The 25,576-nt window shown below is 36.0% G+C and overlaps 2 protein-coding genes across 2 annotated transcripts; both read right to left on the bottom strand.

The window, feature by feature from the left end:
• Positions 1-1,990: 1,990 nt before the first annotated feature.
• On the bottom strand, positions 1,991-5,573 carry LOC112638033. The gene is made up of 2 exons (XM_025408867.1): positions 4,636-5,573; positions 1,991-2,033 (listed from the first exon to the last, which is right to left on the bottom strand). The coding sequence occupies exons 1-2, from the start codon at positions 5,571-5,573 to the stop codon at positions 1,991-1,993; spliced, it is 981 nt and encodes a 326-aa protein (XP_025264652.1).
• A 15,558-nt stretch (positions 5,574-21,131) lies between these two features.
• On the bottom strand, positions 21,132-22,039 carry LOC105257536. The gene is made up of 4 exons (XM_011268217.3): positions 22,025-22,039; positions 21,648-21,900; positions 21,395-21,572; positions 21,132-21,318 (listed from the first exon to the last, which is right to left on the bottom strand). Exons 1-4 carry the CDS (start codon positions 22,037-22,039, stop codon positions 21,132-21,134), a joined length of 633 nt encoding a protein of 210 aa, XP_011266519.2.
• Between the last annotated feature and the right edge of the window lie 3,537 nt (positions 22,040-25,576).

Below are 25,576 nucleotides of genomic sequence, written 5' to 3' on the forward strand. Positions count from 1 at the left end.
GCTTTTTCCAGTTCCCCCTCTCGTTCCTCTTTTTCTTTCCGTTTTCTTCACTTTTCTTCTCAAAAGTTCGCGCGTCCCCCTTCCCTTTCTCGAAGCGCCCTTTTCGAAATCCCTTTTCCTCTCGAAATTCTCTCCCTGAATTATTTTTATGGCCTTCGCCCTTTCTACGACCAGTTTCAGGGAAGTTATGCCTTCTAGCTGGAGAGTCCTCCTCACGAATCCGTCGAGAAGCGACGAAACAAATTGTGCGCAAGCAATCTTATCCCGCACCGCGTAAGGACATTCGGGGTAGGCCAAACGGGCGAGCCTCTCTAACTCTGAACCGAAAATTGCAAAATCCTCCCCGAATTTCTGTTTTCGGTTCGTGAATTGCGTATAGCAATTCTGAGATTGCCCCTCGTCGAAACGCAATTCGAGCTTGGATTTTAGTTCTTCAAACGTACAGGTTTCTAAATCCTCGATCGACTCCAAAACAGAGCGGACCTTCCCCCTCAAACACGACGCTAACACTACAGTACTCGTCGCGTCGTCCCAACGGTTCGCGCGCGCTATGAGGAAGAACTGCGAGAAAAATTCCCGCAACGAAACTGTCCCATCGAACGTATCCGGCTTCAACTTATATCCGGTCTCGTTTCGTGTCTCCGCGTCGCGACTTTCCCGAGACCCCGATCTAAATTCGGAAGGACTTAGCTGAGGAGGCTGTAGCCGGCTCCCGCGTAGAAGCTGGATCTCCTCGTCGTGACGACGCAGCATCGCGGCGACCTCCTCCTCGCGTCGCGCTTGTTCCTCGCGCATCCGCCGCATCTCCTGCAGGACGGTGAGCAGAGCGGAAGATTCCGTCCCCGCCGTCTTCGTCGCCGCTGCCTCCGTTGCCGCTGCCTCCGGCGCCCGCGGTTCCGTCGCCCGCCCCTCCGAGGGCGGCTCCGACTGCTCCCTCCTTCTCCTCTTCGCGGCTATTGTCGCCATCACTCTTTCACGGTCACTTCTCGCGGTCACTTTCTCACAATTTTCCGTTTCGTCCGTCCGATCCCGGACGAGCCCCCAAAATGTTGCGCCCGCGGCGAAGACTTCGATAAATATCGAAGCCGCGCATGAAAAGATCGGCCGCTCGCGAGTCGCGCGAAATAAATAAACTCTTCTAAAAGTAACTAAGAGCTTTAATTCCCAACACAGGGCAACACAAACGATAACACAAAACGATTCAACACAAAATTAGCGGCTCGATGCAAATTCGCGTCCGCGCAGCCAGACAGCTGGAACCGAACTCAGCTGACAGTTGTTGTTTGTAAATAATCTTCTTGCCGACGGGATCCAGACAACGGCAGGGCCGTGACGACTCGGGCGCGCGCGTAACAATAGTAATAATAGTAATAATAATAACAATAGTAATAATAGTAATAATAATAGTAATAATAGTAATAATAATAGTAATAATAATAATAATAATAGTAATAATAATAATAATAATAATAGTAATAATAGTAATAATAATAGTAATAATAATAATAATAATAATAATAATAATATTTTCTGATATAGGTCAATACATGTTAAAAGCGACATCAACGCTTATGATAGAATTACAGGATAAAATAGCCCTTTCGCTTCATATGATGAGTTCACTGATCGAGATGACTACTCTAAGCAAGCATCATATTGAATTGAATAGCACAACTGTTCAATGGTTAAAACGTATTAGACCAATCATTGAACGTAATTCAGTGATGTACGAACAAATGAAATTCGATTTAGAAGAGAAACTGCAAGAAGAGATAACGATTCTAAACGCACGAGTAGAGGACATGTTTCCTAGGTTTCCTCTCATTTATCTATATTATCTATATTATCTATATTTTATATTTATAGTATAGCGTTTTTTATCCAGCACATTTTCCTAGATTTCCTCTCATTTATCTATATTATCTATATTATCTATATTTTATATTTATAGTATAGCGTTTTTTATCCAGCACATTTTCCTATTCTACATTTAACACTTGCATCGAAGTAGGTATTGCTGAATAAACATTCTCCTGTAAGAAAAGTATTTATTATAACATAGGCTGTGAAACATATTTATTATAACATAGGTCTCTGCTGAATAACAGATATCAAGGTTGTATTGTAACGATGCATCCCGAAATGCATCATTTCCCGGCGAACATCGGCCGGAAGCTGCCGCCCGACGACACCGATCGAACAACGGCAGAGGGCTGTGCGCCCACATTTTTAATCTCTTAGAAAACTACCGGGTAGGAGAGCGATAATCGTAATCGCGACACTGCCGCCGGGAGCCGATTGAGAACTCGCGCGCGGCATCCCGAACTCCCCCGGGCGAACCCGAATCGCTCCGATATTTTTACCGCCACTCGGTGGGAGTAATTACCGAATACGCCAGCGCGGGATAATTAACCGGGTATAAAACGGGCTCTTGGCGACATATCGGGACAGATCCTTCCGATCCTCTCCAGCAGCTGAGTTAGTCTGAAGGCAAGCGAAGCGAACAAGAGGAAAATCCTTGCGAGAGTAAAAAGGCTAGAAGGTAGTGCGAACGCTCTACCTGCCTCTGCCGATTGATATCGGAACCTTCGAAATCGCCTCCGAATCCAGATCCAGATTTCAGGTATCGCACCTATCCCGGGGTGGAACTTGAGTCGCCTCCGATGCTTGCTAGCGTCGCGACGCCTATCCGAACCCTTAATTCATCGGGGAAAATTAACGGAGATTTAAATATCAATACGCCGGGCATTAAAACCCGATCAGCTGGCCGTAAATAGGCAAAAACCCGAGCAAAAACGCGCGCGATAAAAACCCGATAACGCGCCGATTCCGGGAACCGCGCAAGCGCGTCCCGCGCGGATCGTAATTATCACGTGTACAATTATTATATCTCAAAAACATATACCGATCTTGAGCTGAGACACGTCTGCGACCGTTTTGCATCCGCGAATTGAATAATAGACGAACATCTGCGCCGACATAAACAGCAATGTTTCGCGCTAACTCATAGCGAATTTGCGGCCCGTGTAAACCAAGCTATCGAACTATCGCACTTTAACGCACGTACATACATTCGCACATGGCGTTACCGTACATACAAGCGCACACATATATTGAGTTGTATTCTCACACACATACATTGTAATTTTAAACACACACACGCACATTATAATATTACACACTCACACATACACACAACTACACTTGTACACCACACATATACAGCTAAATAAATATATTTGTTTTACATGTACTCACACATCTCGTTATTCTCGTACTTGGATCCGGCGGCAGATTTAATTTACTATCCGTAAATTAAATGATATCCGATCACGGAAAATCATATGTTACAGCATTATGCTCAAAAGTTAATTGTTCTGTTCGCTATCGAATCTCAATGCCTCATGTTGGAAAAATCTATTCAAAAAGTGTGAGTGACGATAAAGTTTGACGTCATTTATTTCAGTTTTATATCGTAGTTGATTCTGAAATTTGTAGAAGCTTAATATCGCTAGTCGAATTTTCAAAGGTTAAAAGAAATTGTGTAGTCGACCAAACTAGCCAGAAATATAATTTATTCAATACGACGTTTCGACCATATGGTTGTGGTCCTTATCAAGTATACACTGAAATAGATATATAAGTTGCAAAAAATTATTATTATTTACATCTAATTTTCGGTTTGAACCGTAATACGCACAATTAATTTAGTTTCAACGTGAGATATTTTAAATATACATACAAAATTAGCCGCAGTAGTAGTAATCAGAGTGTCGGCATAGATAATAATCTTGTGCAAGCACAAGTCACATTTGCAAAACTTTATTTTGAAATTTCAATTTTAAGAACAATGAGTCCGTGTGGGACCTCGTCAAAGACTAAACGCGATCATAAGTAAAACGGAATTACATGACCTTTATTATTTTGTCATAAATGTTGTTTAAATTTTCTGTGTCTTTTTGTAAGTTGATTAGGTTATCACATCTCTTTATGAAAAACATTTCAGCAATTTCTCTTTTACGAACATACTTTTCGTTGTGTAGGATGTTCGGTTTTAACCAATCAAAATCATAACCAGATTCTAATCTATGCTTGCTAATTACTGAATGATTAGTTTCATGTAATTTTATGTTGTTACAGTGTTCTTTTATTCGCGTACGTAAATGTCTTTTTGTTTGTCCGATATATGCTAAATTGCAATCTTTGCAATTTAACTTGTATACCACGCCTGTTTTGTCATTATCGTGTAAGCGATCTTTACCTCGTGTAATTAAATTATTTAGTTTTTTGGTTATCTTATACACGACCTTAAAGCCTCTATTACGTAAGAGACGGTATAAATCTTGACTAACATTTTCAACATATGGTATTGTGATAAACCGAGTCACGTCCGAACGAGTAAGATTCACATCAGTTGTAGCATTATGGTCACGATTATTTAGAAAATTGAGTCTTTTTTTAATGTGTTTATATATAAAATGTTCCGGAAAGCCGTTTTTTATTAACGTGTCAGAAACTAGCTTTATGTTGTCTTGTTTAAAGCAGTCATTAGATAATAAGATCGCGTGGTCAACTAAATTGTAAATAGTATTAATCTTATACTTTAGTGGGTGGTTCGAATGATAGTTTATATACCTCCCTGACCATGTAGGTTTCCGGAACCAATTTGTGATAAGTCTATTATCGGACCGAATAATTTTTACATTCAAAAAGCTAATGGATGAGTCAACTTCAGTCTCATAAGTGAATCTTAAGCGTTCGTGGTAATTGTTAAACTTTGTCAAGATCTCGTTGATTTTTGCGCGTGGTACTGTTGCGAAAACGTCATCGACAAATCTATAATAAGTAGGAACGGTAAAACCTAATGAGTTTAGACATTGAATCTCCATATCTTCCATTACCATATCTGCTAAGATAGGTGAAAGTGGAGAGCCCATGGGGGTGCCGAAGATCTGCTCATAAAAACGTCCGTTAAATGCAAAACAAGTTGAATCCAAGATCAATTCAGTTGCAAATAAAAATTGAGAAAGATTGAATTTAGTGTTCTTGGCAATATCTTCCCAGCGTTTCCGTATGGCCTTTACTACCAAATCTTTTGGGACGTTAGTGAATAATGAAGCCACATCCAACGAAACCATAATGTTATCTTTGTCAATATCAGTGTTCTTGATAATTTCGACAAAGGACCAACCATCTTTGATATATGAATTTGGTTTTCTTATCGATTTTTGTAGGATATCGTGGATGTAACTCGAGATATTGTATAATGGGCTTCCCAAAGCAGATACTATGATTCTCAACGGAAAACCATCTTTATGAATCTTCGGCAGCCCGTAGCATCGCGGTAAATTTCCGTTGGTGCAATTTAAGTTTTTATATGTCAACTCACCGATCAAACCGCTCCTACGCCAAGACTTGACTAACTCATTGATTTTATTTGTTAATCTTTTCAAGGGATCCTTTTTTAATTCCCTGTAAGTGGTTGTGTCACTCAACAGCAATTCCATCTTGTCGAAATAATCACTCTTGTCCATAACGACAGAGATCTGACCTTTGTCAGCTCTCGTGACCATGATGTCTTTATTTTCGCGTAAATATCTCTTGGAGACCGCGTAAGACTGCAAGATGCATCTATCTGAATAATTAGTACGTTTATTGTTGTCAAGAAATCTCTGAAGGATGTTAGAGATAGAAATTCTAGTTGTTTCGATAGTATCTGTTGGCAAGATATTACTATGCACTTCGAAATTTTTGACAACATCCAAAACAAAATTGTTACGATCATTTTTTTGTTTCTGTTCAATGGGTAACTCAAAATTGTCACCCAAGCTTAACACATTAGAAACAATGTCCGGTATGTCCTTGCTGCTGATATTCACGAACCACTTAGATTTGTCAATTTTTGAAAACGGATGCTCGTTATATTTTTGTTTCAAGTTGTTAAATTTTTTAATTGAATTATTTTTTGTACTGTAATTAAATGATGTCAATCTATGTTTATTCAATTCGAAAAAAGTAGTCAATATGTCATGTGGTAGGCATTCAAAAAGTCGTTTTTCAATGTTTTTAATTTTGTCATGTAAATAATTTAAATGGATGTTAAGATCTTCAATCTCGAAATTTAACAACATGTGTTGATTTGTTTTTATAAAAAGGTTAAACTTGCGCTTAATGCTATTGCTGTGGAACGCAATACTAATTTTCAATTTTTTAATGTGCGTAGGAATTAAATCGTGTCCTCTGCACCGAATTAGAAAAGTCAATTGTTGTTTCGCGGTGCAGATCTTCTTTTTGCAATTTATCCATGTTTTCAACAGTGTTGTGCAATTGTTATCAAACCGTTGAGAGATGTGTTGAAAGAAGTCATCAGTTGCTCCATAATTAGGTCGAGGAGCGGATTTAGAAATTTGTAGAAGCTTAATATCGCTAGTCGAATTTTCAAAGGTTAAAAGAAATTGTGTAGTCGACCAAACTAGCCAGAAATATAATTTATTCAATACGACGTTTCGACCATATGGTTGTGGTCCTTATCAAGTATACACTGAAATAGATATATAAGTTGCAAAAAATTATTATTATTTACATCTAATTTTCGGTTTGAACCGTAATACGCACAATTAATTTAGTTTCAACGTGAGATATTTTAAATATACATACAAAATTAGCCGCAGTAGTAGTAATCAGAGTGTCGGCATAGATAATAATCTTGTGCAAGCACAAGTCACATTTGCAAAACTTTATTTTGAAATTTCAATTTTAAGAACAATGAGTCCGTGTGGGACCTCGTCAAAGACTAAACGCGATCATAAGTAAAACGGAATTACATGACCTTTATTATTTTGTCATAAATGTTGTTTAAATTTTCTGTGTCTTTTTGTTTCGAGATTGAAGATCTTAACATCCATTTAAATTATTTACATGACAAAATTAAAAACATTGAAAAACGACTTTTTGAATGCCTACCACATGACATATTGACTACTTTTTTCGAATTGAATAAACATAGATTGACATCATTTAATTACAGTACAAAAAATAATTCAATTAAAAAATTTAATAACTTGAAACAAAAATATAACGAGCATCCGTTTTCAAAAATTGACAAATCTAAGTGGTTCGTGAATATCAGCAGCAAGGACATACCGGACATTGTTTCTGATGTGTTAAGCTTGGGTGACAATTTTGCGTTACCCATTGAACGGAAACAAAAAAATGATCGTAACAATTTTGTTTTGGATGTTGTCAAAAATTTCGAAGTGCATAGTAATATCTTGCCAACAGATACTATCGAAACAACTAGAATTTCTATCTCTAACATCCTTCAGAGATTTCTTGACAACAATAAACGTACTAATTATTCAGATAGATGCATCTTGCAGTCTTACGCGGTCTCCAAGAGATATTTACGCGAAAATAAAGACATCATGGTCACGAGAGCTGACAAAGGTCAGATCTCTGTCGTTATGGACAAGAGTGATTATTTCGACAAGATGGAATTGCTGTTGAGTGACACAACCACTTACAGGGAATTAAAAAAGGATCCCTTGAAAAGATTAACAAATAAAATCAATGAGTTAGTCAAGTCTTGGCGTAGGAGCGGTTTGATCGGTGAGTTGACATATAAAAACTTAAATTGCACCAACGGAAATTTACCGCGATGCTACGGGCTGCCGAAGATTCATAAAGATGGTTTTCCGTTGAGAATCATAGTATCTGCTTTGGGAAGCCCACTATACAATATCTCGAGTTACATCCACGATATCCTACAAAAATCGATAAGAAAACCAAATTCATATATCAAAGATGGTTGGTCCTTTGTCGAAATTATCAAGAACACTGATATTGACAAAGATAACATTATGGTTTCGTTGGATGTGGCTTCATTATTCACTAACGTCCCAAAAGATTTGGTAGTAAAGGCCATACGGAAACGCTGGGAAGATATTGCCAAGAACACTAAATTCAATCTTTCTCAATTTTTATTTGCAACTGAATTGATCTTGGATTCAACTTGTTTTGCATTTAACGGACGTTTTTATGAGCAGATCTTCGGCACCCCCATGGGCTCTCCACTTTCACTTATCTTAGCAGATATGGTAATGGAAGATATGGAGATTCAATGTCTAAACTCATTAGGTTTTACCGTTCCTACTTATTATAGATTTGTCGATGACGTTTTCGCAACAGTACCACGCGCAAAAATCAACGAGATCTTGACAAAGTTTAACAATTACCACGAACGCTTAAGATTCACTTATGAGACTGAAGTTGACTCATCCATTAGCTTTTTGAATGTAAAAATTATTCGGTCCGATAATAGACTTATCACAAATTGGTTCCGGAAACCTACATGGTCAGGGAGGTATATAAACTATCATTCGAACCACCCACTAAAGTATAAGATTAATACTATTTACAATTTAGTTGACCACGCGATCTTATTATCTAATGACTGCTTTAAACAAGACAACATAAAGCTAGTTTCTGACACGTTAATAAAAAACGGCTTTCCGGCACATTTTATATATAAACACATTAAAAAAAGACTCAATTTTCTAAATAATCGTGACCATAATGCTGATACAACTGATGTGAATCTTACTCGTTCGGACGTGACTCGGTTTATCACAATACCATATGTTGAAAATGTTAGTCAAGATTTATACCGTCTCTTACGTAATAGAGGCTTTAAGGTCGTGTATAAGATAACCAAAAAACTAAATAATTTAATTACACGAGGTAAAGATCGCTTACACGATAATGACAAAACAGGCGTGGTATACAAGTTAAATTGCAAAGATTGCAATTTAGCATATATCGGACAAACAAAAAGACATTTACGTACGCGAATAAAAGAACACTGTAACAACATAAAATTATATGAAACTAATCATTCAGTAATTAGCAAGCATAGATTAGAATCTGGTTATGATTTTGATTGGTTAAAACCGAACATCCTACACAACGAAAAGTATGTTCGTAAAAGAGAAATTGCTGAGATGTTTTTCATAAAGAGATGTGATAACCTAATCAACTTACAAAAAGACACAGAAAATTTAAACTACATTTATGACAAAATAATAAAGGTCATGTAATTCCGTTTTACTTATGATCGCGTTTAGTCTTTGACGAGGTCCCACACGGACTCATTGTTCTTAAAATTGAAATTTCAAAATAAAGTTTTGCAAATGTGACTTGTGCTTGCACAAGATTATTATCTATGCCGACACTCTGATTACTACTACTTCGGCTAATTTTGTATGTATATTTAAAATATCTCACGTTGAAACTAAATTAATTGTGCGTATTACGGTTCAAACCGAAAATTAGATGTAAATAATAATAATTTTTTGCAACTTATATATCTATTTCAGTGTATACTTGATAAGGACCACAACCATATGGTCGAAACGTCGTATTGAATAAATTATATTTCTGGCTAGTTTGGTCGACTACACAATTTCTTTTAACATTCGTAGTTGATTCTATTCTTGTTTACAGACAACGCACCGCGTAGTAACGAGACTATTCCGTAAATCGCGAGTGAAGAAATACTTATGAAGGTAGGGTGATAAGTTTCCGACCTGATAAAGAAAAAAACGTAAATAAGACGTGATAAAGAAAAAAAGTCTTATGGATTTTTTTTAAATTTTATTTTTCAACATAATCTGCACAAAGACTAATACATTTTTCATAACTCTAATGCAGTGATACAACTTTATAGTACCATTTGTCGAGCTCTTTAAAATACTCATTTACAGCGTTAAATATAAAATGCCCGAATAATTCCTGTTTGATAGGAAGTTTTCAAGGAACGCCGTGCCGATAAGAGAAACTCATCCGAGGTAGCTCTTTTCTCTACCTCGAGATTAATATGCCCTGGCGTTAGGCGGTCGGATCTTGAACTGATTATCGAGATCACTCGATAGAACTGGAGCGCTCTGATTCTTTTTTGTACGATCAAAAGAGTGGCCGGATAGAATGAGCCTGATTAAGTATCGAGAGTGCTCGATGGAGGAAGAGTTCGCTCTACTTCTGTAACTTAAATCTGGGCTGATTTTTAGGAGCGGTCTAGGAAAAGGTGATTAGCTTGCCGAATGTGTCCCTTTTACGGCTAATTGCCCGCGTCGGCGCGCGGCGGTATTATCCCTTCCGAACGAGTTATCGGGAAGCGGTACGGTCGGGCCCGCTGGGAAGAGTTTGGGAGATGCGCCGAACGCGGGTTTCCGCCGGCCGGCGCTTCGGGACACATCGACAACGCTCGGCAGTCTTCGGCCAATTTTACAATTAGCCTAACGACTTAAGGGGATCCTAAAGCGACGGGCAAACTCCGACGGATTAGCGCCCCCATCTAAATGTAACTAAAAATGTCGATAATATCGATAATATCGACATTTTTAGATACGCTATTACCGACATTATTATTTGAAGCATGCATAATATAATAGAAAATGCAATCTTTTGCATTGCGTTAAATATATTGAAATGAGATAATATATTCATATTTTTATTGATTTACATATACATGCATATATATAATATATTTCATACATGTTTAAAATATATATATATATATTAAATATGTTATATATTATATATATGTAAATATATTATATATATAATTGTTGTATATGTAAATGATATGAAAATTATATAATTATAATATAAATTTACAAACATTACATTATATTATATATTTATCTCATCGCAAATATGAATAGAATAATAAATTTATTCATTTCTTCAATTTACAATTTCTGAATATAGAGTAGGCCAATTTTTATAAGATGCAATATACCTTTTTTGTTTCTCCAATTTTAATTAATGAAGATAATCTTTACATTGAGATTTTTTTAGATCGTCTCTGGGATAAATATTTTTTAATTACCACAGCGATCATGCAAACTGTATCTCATATATAAAATATTTTTAGAAACCAGCACACGAATAGATCGTTTCTGGGATAAATATTTTTTAATTATCACAGTGCTCATGCAAATCGCATCTGGTATAAAATATTTTTAAAAACCAGCACACGAATAGATCGCCTTTGGGACGAATGTTTTTTAATTACCATAGCGCTCATGCAACCGCGTCTGGTATAAAATATTTTTAAAAACCAGCACACGAATAGATCGTCTCTGGGACAAATGTTTTTTAATTACCATAGCGCTCATGCAATCGCGTCTGGTATAAAATATTTTTAAAAACCAGCACACGAATAGATCGCCTCTGGGACAAATGTTTTTTAATTACCATAGCGCTCATGCAACCGCGTCTGGTATAAAATATTTTTAAAAACCAGCACACGAATAGATCGCCTCTGGGACAAATGTTTTTTAATTACCATAGCGCTCATGCAACCGCGTCTGGTATAAAATATTTTTAAAAACCAGCACACGAATAGATCGTTTCTGGGATAAATATTTTTTAATTATCACAGTGCTCATGCAAATTGCATTTGGTATAAAATATTTTTAAAAACCAGCACACGAATAGATCGTTTCTGGGATAAATATTTTTTAATTATCACAGTGCTCATGCAAATTGCATTTGGTATAAAATATTTTTAAAAACCAGCACACGAATAGATCGCCTCTGAGACAAATACTTTTAAAAGCAGCTAGCTCATGAATAAATTGTCTCTGGCACTAACTACTATAAATATATATATATATATATATATATATATATATATATATATGTATATATAAAGTATGTAATCTTTGACCAGAGAGGCAAGTGTTTGGCATTATACTTACACATCATTATATAAGCACTATATCTAAAATAAATAAATATGCTATATATGTTACGCTCGCGGCGAGGACTTCGATCGAAAGCGCGCACTTATGAATCGGCCGCTCGCGAGACGCGCGAAATAAATAAGCACTTTTAGAGAAGCAAGGAACTTTAATACACAACACAGAACACAAACGATAACGTAAATAACACGGAATAATAACACAAATAGCACAACGGATCGGCTCGGGAAAAAAACGCGTCCGCACAGCTAGACAGCTGGGACCAGACTCAATTGACAGGCGCTGCTGTCAACAATCTCTTGCTGTCAACAACGGGCTTCTTCTTTTTTCAAACCGGACTCGATCGCGACTCGAACCAGGGACGTAACAATATATATATATATATATATATATATATATATATATATATATATATATAATACTTTCATTATAACCGACACGTTATAACGCGTTGTAATTTGTAACGGTCGAGGATCGAGGAACGTCGAAAAACATCGAGCTGTACTCTATGCGAAATAATTTGCTGTTGCCAGCGTATCCATTCTGCATCACTGCTCAGTAAATATATATATTACAGCCGCCGCGCAGTCTGATTCCGCAATACTATAGAAAATAAAATATTTCATTTCGCATTTCTTCGATTTGAAAATAATTGCAATAGATTAATGACGATTTTGTGATTAAAACGACACCAAACATGACATAAATCGGATCATTTTTAATTAAATTAATTATTAAATTTTAATTATATATTTTATTAAAAATGATTCGATTTATGCCGTGTTTGGTGTCATTTTAATCGCAAAAATCTTATTAATTCGTTGCAATTATTTTCAAATCGAAAAAGAGCGAAATAAAAATTTTAATTTTTGCGATATTTAAATCCCTAACAATTGTTATAAATAAGGAAAGGTCTCCGATTCGAAGCAAGAGCGAGACGGAGTAAGGAGCAAGCGAGATGACGAGACATCAAAGAGTTCCGAAGTCTCGCTCGCCAGGCTCACTTTTTCTTATCTTCGTATGTATACATGTCAATTTATAATAATGGAAAATAAATTTTTTTCATTTCGCATTTCTTCGATTTGAAAATAATTGCAATGAATTAATGAGATTATTGCGGTTAAAATGACACCAAACATGACATAAATCGAGTGATTTTTAATGAAATACATAATTAAAATTTTGTAATTAATTTAATTAAAAATGACCCGATTTATGTCATGTTTGGTATCATTTTAATGGCAAAATCATCATTAATCTATTGCAATTATTTTCAAATCGAAGAAATGCGAAATGAAAAATACGAGGGAGTGCAATCATGAGTATACGTATAAACTTATCACAGGCATGAAAGAGAGAAAGAGAAAATACGATTATATCTGTCCTTGTCGATAAAAGTTTAGATGATAGTGCCATCTATCATGCTATTCGTCAACTAATTTTTTTTTATTTTACTCTTTTATATCGATATTGTACATGCACGCACGTACACTAAACAGTTCGATCATTAATTTTTTTATATAAGCTTCTAAGATCATTTTTTTTACTTTTGTATTATTCTTTCATGTTATCCCAACTGCGAGCGCTGTGTCTTTTACACAGACAAACTGCAAAACTTATATATTAAAGCAATATTGTTACGACGTGATGGAAGAAGTCGGTAACACTAATGTAATTAACACAGTTTTATGTAACTTTTCTTGGTTTTTTGCATTAAGTTATAGCTTCCGCACTTCGTTATTCTTAGAACTTTAATTGTGGAAAAGGATTTATCGATATGTGTAGCCAATAAAAAGAATAGTGATCGAACTGAATCTTCACATTTTGTCGGTAAAAAAGTCCACTTTAGGATCCCCTTAAAACCGTTCGCGTAATAACGTTTAAAAAAATGTGGACGCACCGCGCCCCTGCCTATGCCCGGCGGATATTGTGCCGGGCGGCAGCTTCCGGCGGATCGCATGCCGAGTATACGATGCATCTCAGGGGGTGCATCATTACAGATGATAGTCGCTGGGTGCTAAATCTGGCGAATAAGACGATTGGCCCGTGTAAAAAATTATTAGAGCTAATACATGATACTATTGGCCCTGATAAGGATAATGCAGGGATGCCATAGAAAAGGATATTCTATCATCATCAATATGGGGTCTTATTAAATATTACTAAGGACATATACTTAAAAAAACTAATACTTATCCGATGTTTAATATACAGTTTAATTTAAGATTTTATTAAATTATTTTACTAATTAATTTTGAAACTCAGGCTTTAATAAAAATAATGAAGAAAGCCCTTGTAAGGATTTTTTAATTGCGCCGCATTTTTAAAATGAAGAATTCATGTAGTATCAATTTATAAAAAACTCAAAAAAAGTTAATAATATTGCATTAATAATAACATTAATAAACAAACAATTTCTTAAAAATATTTTATTTATTTCATACTTTCCATTATACAAAATAAAAAAAATTTTTAAATACATAGATATACCTATACATTATCGCTGCTAAATGGCGAAAGGGAAAAAGCCTAACCCGAAAGTAAAATCTATCTAAGACAGTATATAAGGCCGCGGCACAGGTCTCGCGAGTCACGGCTTAAGTCGGTCAAAGAGCGCATTAGCTCGAGGACTCTTATAGCCGTATGTCTTCTATTTTTTGCGAGAGGAGCCCTAGAGCTCCAAAAAATAACCGCAGACGGTTAATTTTTTTTTATAGTGAATTCTCATATATATATTTTTATAGTGAATTCTCATATATATGTATCGTAAAAAACAAAATAAATATCCATGCACAAATGAATGTCAATTGCGGACAATATAAAATTTTCTTATGAGGTTCTGATAGTGTTTCCATATAGGGTCCTAGCAGTGTCTCCATATAGGGTACTAGGAGAGTTTTAACTCAGGGGGGGGGGTGAGGTGCGAAGAGAATTTCGGTCGTGCGGGGGAATGATGTCACGCGGGACGGAGGATTTCGGAAGCGCGGGGGCTATGGTGCGAGGTACGTTTGTTCGGCGCGTGTTCGATGTTATCGCAATGATAAGCAATATTATATTACATACCCGGTTAATAAACAATATAAACAGTATGACATATGTCGATGTCCGGTTTATAAACAATATAAACAGCTCCTGCATTCCTTTGAAAGGTAACGCGTGCGAGAGACAGAGAACGATAGTGCGAAGACAACGCGTGCGAGAGAAAGAACGATAATGTCTTATAACTAGCGCAAAGGATGGAAATATGTGTCAAGAAATTACGTCATGATTTAATAAACTTAAATTCTTTATTTTTTTTTACGTACTATGTGGACTAAAAACTAAAGCTGCCAACTCGCAATCGACGAGTTGATACTTGTTGAAAACGTGCGCGTATTACATTTGATACTTCTTTCGGATTTATTACAGTGGATGCGATATTGGACAATTACATAAACAGCAACTGTTTCGATAATTTTATTCAATTAAAAGTTACATCTATGCATTGATCGAGATCGAACATACGATGTAACGTCGATTCGATCATCATCATGAATACGTTTTAAGATCGAGACTTATGAGTTTGACGTTGTTAATCGTACGAACTTTCACTGTTAGCGGTCCAACGCTTATGAAATTGTAGTCATCTTTAGAGTCGTTCCGAAGGAAATTTTGAATATTGCGATGTTGCTCGTAGAGCTCCCTTCCACGTTTCGAGAGATAATATCAGTTCCTTTCTCTGATGATCTCCTATAGCAATCTCCACGTAACTCGGCAGACTTATGTTGATACCAATTTCGAGGAATTTGAATTCCATAGCTGTCAATGCGTATCGTTTACCTAGTATACGAACCGCACGACGCTCCAACGAAGTGCTACAGAAAAAATTAAAATTAAATAATACTAATAATACAATTTGTAAAAATAGAAAAATGTTAAACGAAACTTACTCGTCACATTTGTTCTCAAACGATGGAATTTTATCACGACTCGGTACATTTACGCGTCCACTGATGCCGTCGCCGCTGCTGCTGCTGCTGCTTCTTTCGACGTAGTACATTTCTCTGGAGTTATGAAAAGTGAATCACGAGCGCTTAACGCGACACTGTTCGTACAGGAATTAACGGAGTATACGTGACGCTCATCTTTTAAAGGTATAATGTGATGGGGGATTAATGGTTCTAACGCACTGAAATTTAGGAGAAGGAGGAGACGGCGCTCGGACAAAAAAATTCTTAGAAACGCAAGGAAAGGATTAGGGTGGGGGAATAAGAGATAAACGTATTAATGTTTACATATTTTATTTTTCTTACAATTCTTTCTGACGTTGCGAACATCAGTTAAATATTATATTTTGTAATGCGCAATTCTTAACATGTTTTCCACATCGCATACTATTGATATTATCTAATTTATTTAGAGTATCAATATCTTCATAATCCGCATCCAAGGTTTCAATAATATAGCCGTTTCCCGCATCATCTAAGTATATTGGTTAGCCATTTTCGCTTTTCAAGTCTTTTAACATATACGACAGATGATTCTTCTTCTTCCAACAGCTGTTGTAATTACACGCTGAGTCAAGCCATATGGAATGTTTTCGTCTTCCCATTTGTAACGATGCACCCCGTGCACCCCTTTAGGTGCATCGTTTTACCCGGCATGCGATCCGCCGGAAGCTGCCGCCCGGCAGAACATCCGCCGGGCATAGGCAGGGGCGCGGTGCGTCTACATTTTTTTAAACGATTCTAATGGAGGATTCACACTGTCTCCGATGGTACGATGACTGATCGGTCCGACTGATCGTACGTATTAAAGCAGTTCAAATTGTACACGATTAGCAGTTCCATGTGGTCTTGTAAACTAAAAAATACCTAGTGTAAATAACTAGATAAAAGCAGTGAATTGTCGCGATGGGTTAGTTTTGCTCTGTCGATCGCAGTGTCGCAGCTTTTATTGTTAGCAAAAAATAAAATGAATAATTTAATACTCTTAAAAAAAAAGAAGAGACTATTAAATTTGTTATTAAAAATAAATCAATTGAAAATTATTCAATTAAAAAATAAGTGCTCTAAAAAGAAAAAGAAAATATGGATTAGAACATGTATCCTTGGACGAGAAACAAAAAGAGAAGCTTCAACAATAGTGCAAGAAATGCGTTTTCAAGACTTGGAGTGGTATTATAATTATACACGAATGATGCCTGAATCTTTCGATGAATTGCTTAATTTAGTTGAACCAATAATACGAAAACAAGAAACAAATTTTCGAAAACCAATATCATCTACTATTCGGCTGTTAATAACATTACGGTAAGTTGATCTTACATATTTTATTTATTTTATCCTGAAATATATATTTATTTGTTTACTTTTATATAATGTCAGTATATACATATATTTACAGATACTTAGCATCTGGTGATTTGATGTCATCACTCGCGATGTCATATTGTTTAGGTAAAAGTACCGTTTCTGGTATCATTCAAGATACATGTCAAGCTATTTGGGAGGTTTTACAACATCGTGTTCTATTTCAACCCTCTCAACAAGGATGGAAGAAGATAGTAGATGGTTTTTTTAGACGATGGAACTTCCCACATTGTATAGGAGCTATCGATGGGAAACATGTTGTAATACAAGTATGACATATTATTAATTTTGCATAATTTTATCTATATCAATATATACTACCTATTTGTAGAATAAAAAAAGTGTGAATTCGTCCTAACATTTTTTACAGGCACCACCACATGCAGGATCGACATTCTATAACTATAAAGGACAACACAGCATTGTACTTATAGCGGTAGTATCAGCATCTTATGAGTTTTTGATGGTTGATATTGGCGCCCAAGGGAGACATAATGACGGTGGAATTTTTAAAGGCTCCATTATGGGACAGCGATTTGAAAATAAACAAATGGAATTACCACCTCCATGTCCATTGTCAAATTGCAGTATATCTGTTCCCTACATGCTTGTAGCTGATGCTGCATTTCAGCTTAATGAGTATACTTTAAGACCATATCCCGGTAATCGATTGAATAAAACTAGAGAAATATTCAATTATAGATTAAGTCGAGCCAGACGTGTCGTAGAAAATGCGTTTGGCATTATGACTAGTAAGTGGAGGATTTTCAGAAAACCGATTAATGCATCGTTAACAACAACCGAAAACATAGTTAAAGCAACCGTCTGTCTCCATAATTTTTTATTATCAACATCACATTATGCAAATATTAATGATATGTATGAAAATGCAGAAGAAAATGCAGCTGCCATTGAAAATATTCGTTCAGTGGGAAGCAATACACACTCACGATTAGCAGCAGAGTTTAGAGATACATTCGCTCAATATTTTGTAGAAGAAGGCTCTGTACCTTGGCAAGATATGCGTTAAATGCAGCAATTCAATATATTATATTTAAAGAATCACAATAGTTACAAAAAAAATACGACAAAATTCAAATATTTTCAAATATTATATTTTTTTCCTTTTTATTACATTTTCAAATATTTTCTATTTTTTTCCATTTTCTTATTTTGAAACATTTTCTCGTAAATAAGTTTAACTTTATTGTACTCTATCAATACTCTAACAATTATTGCAGTATGTATCGATATAATTTAACTGTAGAAATAAAAAATATAAAACAATAATAAAAAAAAATTATAAGAACATTATGTATTTAATAAAAATAAATTATGTAAAATAATATAAAAAAAAAGAGAAAAACACCCAGAATGTATATCTCAACAGAAGTAATTATTTTAATATTTTAAAAATATTTTTTTTTAGAAAAAAGGTATAAAAAATATATATATATTGTATATATAGGAAATAAATAAAAATGTTTTTCTGTAATAAATATTTATTGTAATATTATATTTTTTTAGGTAATATTTTTTATATAATAAACTATTATATAGAATTTATAATATAAAATTTATGTATGAATTGTTAACTTTATTTTAAAAAAAAACTATTTTTAACAAACTTCATTTTTTATGAAAAAAAAAACTATTTTTAACAAACTTAATTGTTAATGAAAAAGAAAAAACTGTAAACATAGATAATATGCACATATTTAGTAAATATTCTATGTTATTACTCAACGTAAAATAATTGTATGTTTGACTCTTAAAACTCTTGTAATTATAAAATTATGAAAATAAATATTTTTGCGAACTTTGCACATTATAAACTTAAACATTTGGTTTTTGATTTTATATAATCAATTTATAGATATTTCTCAATTATCTTGAATTTCAAATACAAATGACAATATTTTCCTTTGACATTTCGTAAAGTCATCCTGAGATAATGTACGAAGCTGAGTTGTTAAATAGTTACAAAAAGCCATCACTGGATCAGATGTATCATTTATAGATTTATCTGTCGCTTTTATTTCTGACATTATAGATTGTTGAAATAATGATAACTCATCATTCTCTTTGTTAGTATTCATACGTCGCTTCTTTCCTGCTTATAGATGTTTTAACACATGCACACATAAATATGTCATTGGGATATATACAAAATAGGAGGGATTACACTCATACCTGACATTTTAAGATTTTTTATAGCTGTATTCTTACAGCTGCTATTTGGTATATTTTTTGATATTTCAGTCTCTTCTATCTTTATCATCGAATTTACATTTTGTTGTGTTGGTGAATAATCTGCTCTAAATTTACGTTGGTTACAATAATCAACGTTTCCTTGCAAAGAACTGTCTGAAGCTCCTGTATCACTTAAATTTGGACTTGATGTTATACAGTGACCGGCAAAAATAAAAAGCCACTTTCCTAGTTATACTGTTTTGCTTAATGAAAGAGTAAAAATATTAAAACGATGAGATTTTCATTGATGAAAGAAGAAGTATTTATTATTTATTTTAAAATTTTATGTTACAATTACATAAATTATTTTTTACTTTTCAGTTTTATTTATATTTCTTAAATATTGCTGTTTATTATATTGACAAAATAAAAAAGCCATTCAGATTTGTTCGATTTAATATATACAATATTTTGTTTGGTTGTCATGTCAACATGTTCGTGTTATTGCGCTCACTTCTCGTTGTTGTTAATCATTTTTGCAACATTGGCTTATCTCGATTATTACAAAAAATTCGCGGTCAAAAATGGGAGGAAGATCAATTTCCACACAAGTTCGAAACTTAATTGTGCGAGATATTCAAAAAGGTCTTTCCCAACGGAATATAGCCAAAAATTATGAAGTAAGTAGAGGAGCAGTAGAACAGATCAGAAGAAAATTTCAATCAACTGGATCGGTGGCAGATAGAATCGGAAGAGGTCGAAAACGAGCAACATCCAAGCGGGAGGATATGAAAATAATCCGTGAAGTTAAGAAAAATCCAAAGATTACTGTTAGAGAAATTCAAGAAAACATTTATCTTACTGTTTCTGACCGCACTGTACGTCGAAGACTCAATGAAGCAAATTTACACAGCCGGTTTGCACGTAAACGACCTTTCTTTAGCGTCACCAATAAGAAAAAACGTTTGCAATTTGCTCGGAAGTATGCAAATATGTCATTGGACTTCTGGAAAAATATTTTATGGACAGATGAAAGCAAATTCGAGTTATTTGGACAAAAGAAGCGGATTAGAGTCTGGAGAAAACACGGCGAAGAGCTTCAAGATCGTCATTCAGAAAACTGTAAAGTATGGCGGAGGAAATATTTTAGTCTGGGGATGTTTCTCATGGGCAGGAGTGGGAAATCTTGTCAAAATTAACGGAATTATGACAGCAGATGTCTACATTGATATAATAAATGAAAATTTGGAGGAGTGTTTGTTGAAACTCGGACTAGAAGATAATTTTATTTTCCAACAAGATAATGACCCGAAACACACAGCAAAGAAAAGTCAAGCTTTTTTTCGTTCCTGCCGAATTAAACAACTTGAATGGCCTCCGCAATCTCCAGATTTGAACCCTATCGAAAATCTGTGGGCAATTTTGGATAATAGGATTAATAAAAGCGGAGTAACTAACAAGAATTCTTATTTTGAAGCATTACAACTAGCCTGGGAGAATTTGGATCCACAACATTTAAAAAATTTAATTGAAAGTATACCAAAAAGACTGCAAAAAGTAATTGAGGCTAAAGGAAATCATATTAATTATTAATTAAAATAATATTGTTGTTTTTTTAAATCGTAATACTATGTTACCTTAACTGGCTTTTTTATTTTGTCACTCTTAAATAAATGATTATATAGAAATAAATACAGTATTAAATAAAAAATGATTTCTTTTTAATTAAAAACATTAAATTACTTAATAAATTTTCAGTTTTAGTTATAAAAAACTTTATAATAAATTTTTTTTACCTTTTAGCATCAAATCAGTTTTATAGTTAAGGTGGCTTTTTATTTTTGCCGGTCACTGTATATCGGTTTCCTGAGAATGTACAACTTTTATTACTGTTGCTTCTGGAAGCTGTTAAACTCGTATTACTATTTAGCTTTTCTAATTGTTGCTCTATGTAACGTTTATCACTATTAGTACTGAAAGATGCAGGTGGGCTTATGTTACTAAATGTCCTAGAAATTAATTAATATAAACATATTTACTTAAAGATTATGATATCATATAATGACTATGATATTATTTACGTACTTTCTACGCATTACTGTTGGTCTTAAAAATCCTAACAGTTCAAAATATGGCCATGATACTTTAGGCTTAGCTTCAGCAGCGCTTCCACTTGGAATGTACTTTTTCTGTTCACTTAATTTTCTGACGTAAGTATCTCGTAAATTACGCCATTTAACATTCGCAGTACCTGGACGTAAATCTTAAAAAGACATTTATAACAATTTTAAAATATAAAAATATATTCTTTTTCTTCTTTAAAAATTGAACAACTTACTTAGTTTTTTATCAATCGCTGACCATAACAATTTTGTTCTGGATGGACCTCGTTTTTCATAAGGTAAAGTACTGTCCCACAATGGTGTTCGCTTAAAGACTTCATTAATTAATTCTTCCACATTTTGGACTTCGGTCAAAGTTGTTTCAATTGGTGACGATACCAAATTTGAATCATCATTGTTTGTATCCGGCAATTCACACTCATGATCGTCATCAATTGAATATTCACCACAATCTACGCAAAGTTTGAACTAAAACAAAGAAACAAATTAAATGTTACGTAAACTAATCCATTAAATAATATAGATGCAAAATGACAAAATAAACATAACCTAGATTTAAATATATTATTTTATATTAAACTTTATTAATTACCATATCGTCCTCCATTATGTAATCAAAATTACGCTTTCTGCAAGATAATGACGAACGGCGATAAATATTATTACTTTCTTTCATAATAAGTATTAATAAACGTTTTACGTCGAGTGAATGTCTCTTCTTTTAAGCTATATATTATCCATCTCTTTTGTGACTAGACAATCGTATGACGTGCTTCTTTGTGCCTGTCGTACGAAAAAGTTAAATCTTGACAAAGTTTATCGTACGACGAACAGTATCGTACGACAAAATATCACTAAATAGAGTTTCTAGAAATCTCATTCTCTTATTGGATATCGGATGTCGTGCGTCGGACATCGGAGGCAGTGTGAATCCTCCATAACTCTTTCGGAATAAGCCGAACACCCCCGAGCGTTGCCGACGTGTTCCGATCCGGCGACCGGCGAAAACCCGCGCTCGGCGCGCACCCCGAACCTCTCCGAGCGGGCCCCCGACCGTACCGCTTTCCGTAACCCGTTCGGAAGGGGTAATACCGCCGTGCGCCAACGCGGGCAATTAAACCGGTATAAAACGAACACGTTCGGCACATTAATTACCTTTTCCGATCCGCTTACGATAAGTGTAGCAGCTCCGAAACCTAGACCACTCCAGATAATTAAAACCTAGATTTGAGGAAAAGAGGTAGAGCGAACTCTTCCTCTATCGAGTACTCTCGATCCTCGATCAGGCTCAATTCATCTGAGCAACATTCCGATCAGGGAAAGAAATCAGAGTGCACTCTCCGTAGAGAGTTCTCGACCACCGGTCTACGATCCGACCACCTAACGCTTGTGCATCATATCTCGAGGCAGAGAGGAGAGCTACCTCGGACGAGTTATTCTCGTCGGCACAGCGTTCCTACGGAATTTCCTACCACCGGGAATTACCGATATAATTCGGTGAAAGATATCCGCATTTCGCGAAAACACCCAGCACACATCGACAAAAAGCCGGCTAGACCTATCTTCCAGACACGTGCACATAAAAACCGCATGCGCTACGTCAACCGGTCATTGACCGCGCCGGAATCATAACGCGCGCCGTAAATAAGCGTTTAAAGCTATTGATAGTAGCACTGAATTATAACTGCAATACACGATTATAGAAAACACTGTATGATCTTTGTTAATTACGATACCTTTATACAACACACTCACGTCATGCATTCGTGCCTCAATATTTGCATATCACGTCGAACATTTAATTCGCGTCTCGCGCCGAATATCGCGCTCGAACAAATCACATTCACAATATGCGCGCGCGCGCCCACACACACACACACACACACACACACACACACATTGTATTACATACATCCAATAAACACTTTTTTTTGTTATTTTACACTCGCTCATTTCAAAACCTACTGAACCCGGATTTCTGATTCCCGCTATCCGACGACGAATATCGCGGAAATCACCCGTGACACATTTTAATCCGTGATGATTTCTAATCATCCATGAGACGTCGGTCAGATTTTGTAAGCACGCTCCACGGTACAGGACTTGCGAAAAAGTAATGCGAGAGAATATATCCTTTCTCAGAACTGCTGCTTCCTTCATAAAGAATAATTTATTGATGGTAAATTCTTGCAGATCCACAAACGTTAGTACATGACGAGATCTCTCTCTCTCTCTCTTTTCGATACGTCAGTCGAGCGGAATAACGAAACTCTAAAACCATCGTAACTTGGATTTATATCCTGCTCCTCTTCCTTCCCTTGTGACGATGTTGTTGCGAACACTTAGGTGATTTTGCGTACAACGTTGGTCAACGGATTGTATTGGATAACGCGATCGTGTATGATGAGACAGTACGCAGTGGTATTCATCGATACGTTCTCCTTACACTTAAATTCCAATCTCACATCCACGGTTGCACTCTTGACTGATTCGTTTTGTCGAGAACAATCGATAATCATGAACGGACCGTTATCTAGAAACGTCGTGACGATGAGACTCAACTCGAGATACTCGCTACTAATAGTTCTTGCAGAAGCGCGTGTACGTGTCGTACAGAATGGACCATCTGTTTTTATCGAAATCCAGATTCATATCGTCGTACGGATAACATTCCGAGTTCAGATAGTTTCACGTTGATCAATTTGCAGTCATCGAATCGACTTACATCTTCAGACATGACATTCTTCCGACCTGTCTGCAGAGCGAAGATGTATCGTGGTTTCTCCAGCCTAATCGCGATCTTAATGGCCCACGAATGCTTGGTTGTACGCTGCAATAGCGGAAACTCGTACAGATCCCATGAGCGAAAACTCATGCTAAGTCCGCTTTCCAGAACACGCAGCATCGACAGCTTTTTGATTTCGTTCAACAGCACGTGTGGCATTCGCCATTGTATCTTGACTATGTTTATCACAAGCTGTAGAGTCGAATTTCCAAATAGACAATTGTTGTCGTTGCGCGATCGTATTAAGATTAATTCGTGACGATTGTTAATTACCACGCGTCTGTAATCCTCGCAAAATCCCAATAACATGTAGAGCGGTACGCAAAAATTGAAGTGTCCATTCGCATTGGTCAGCACATCCTAGCCGACGTTCCTCATAATAACGTTTCTATGACTACGTTTCCACCGAGGGTTAGAATCGGGTTAGAGTCGAGTCAGTGTAGAGTTGGAGTGAACATTCTTACAGTGAAAACACTACTCTACCCAATAAAATTTTAAGGTAGGGTTCAAAAGAGATTCGGTGGAAACAATAAGAGTCGAGTGTGGGTCATTGTAGTGTTGCCAACAAAATAAATTCAAATTGCACCCATAATTCATAAGACGAGTATATACTGTGACGTGACGCTTTTTAAGCTCCGTCACGATTTCCCTGCCGAGGGACAACAGCGTGCGCGAGGTCGTCTCTCGCGCCTGAGAGGAGACTACCGTTACTTATTATTCAATTGTTTAGACTTATTTTTTAGCGAAATTTAAGACCCGCGATTCGAATACGGTTACTGTGCGTGCGTGCAAGATCGACAATTTGTAAAGGAAGCTACCGCAAGATACCGAGGACACCGCAAGAATAAGGTCAAATAATACGGTCCCGCGCCGCCGCTCTTAATAATGTAATTGGAGATTAAATCTGCATTATTTCAGATTGAAAAATAAACGGCAGCGAATCCAAACGACGGTGCTGAAAGCAACTTTCCAGGCGGCCGACTGGAAAACAGAAATCTCGCAAGGAGACGCGGATACGGCCTGGCCAGCCGGTCACGTCCCCGAGAATCGGCATCATCCCGAATTACCGTCGCTTATGAATACTGGGCCCCTGCGTAAGGGCAACGTCGTACAACATCAGCAACTTTCGAGGGGGCGGAGAATCAACCCCATTTTTCTCGAAATTGACGAAATGCGCGGAAGATCGGCGCGGGATTCGAGAGCCTTGCGAGCACAGACGAAAATCGTCACTGTACGGTGAGCTAGTGTCCTGTGCACATCAGCAGAACCTTGGAAGAGACGACCCTGAGGGAGCCGCCACCTACAATAATTGTAAGCCGTCGCACAGGTAGCCGATTAGTAATTTTCCTCCGGGATCAG

The sequence above is a fragment of the Camponotus floridanus genome, unplaced genomic scaffold (assembly GCF_003227725.1).
Source record: "Camponotus floridanus strain SB8 unplaced genomic scaffold, Cflo_v7.5 scaffold239, whole genome shotgun sequence".
Lineage (NCBI taxonomy): Eukaryota > Metazoa > Arthropoda > Insecta > Hymenoptera > Formicidae > Camponotus > Camponotus floridanus.

What these genes read in the sequence shown, in the direction of transcription:
- LOC105257536 (XM_011268217.3), bottom strand. An exon ending in AGCGATTGATAAAAAACTAA is followed by an intron (nt 21,573 to 21,647) that starts GTAAGTTGTTCA and finishes TGTCTTTTTAAG; the next exon opens with ATTTACGTCCAGGTACTGCG. An exon ending in CCAACAGTAATGCGTAGAAA is followed by an intron (nt 21,319 to 21,394) that starts GTACGTAAATAA and finishes ATTAATTTCTAG; the next exon opens with GACATTTAGTAACATAAGCC.
- LOC112638033 (XM_025408867.1), bottom strand. Translation starts at nt 5,573, where the DNA reads ATGGTCACGAGAGCTGACAAAGGTCAGATCTCTGTCGTTATGGACAAG. An exon ending in AAACCTACATGGTCAGGGAG is followed by an intron (nt 2,034 to 4,635) that starts GTATATAAACTA and finishes CTTTTCTTACAG; the next exon opens with GAGAATGTTTATTCAGCAAT.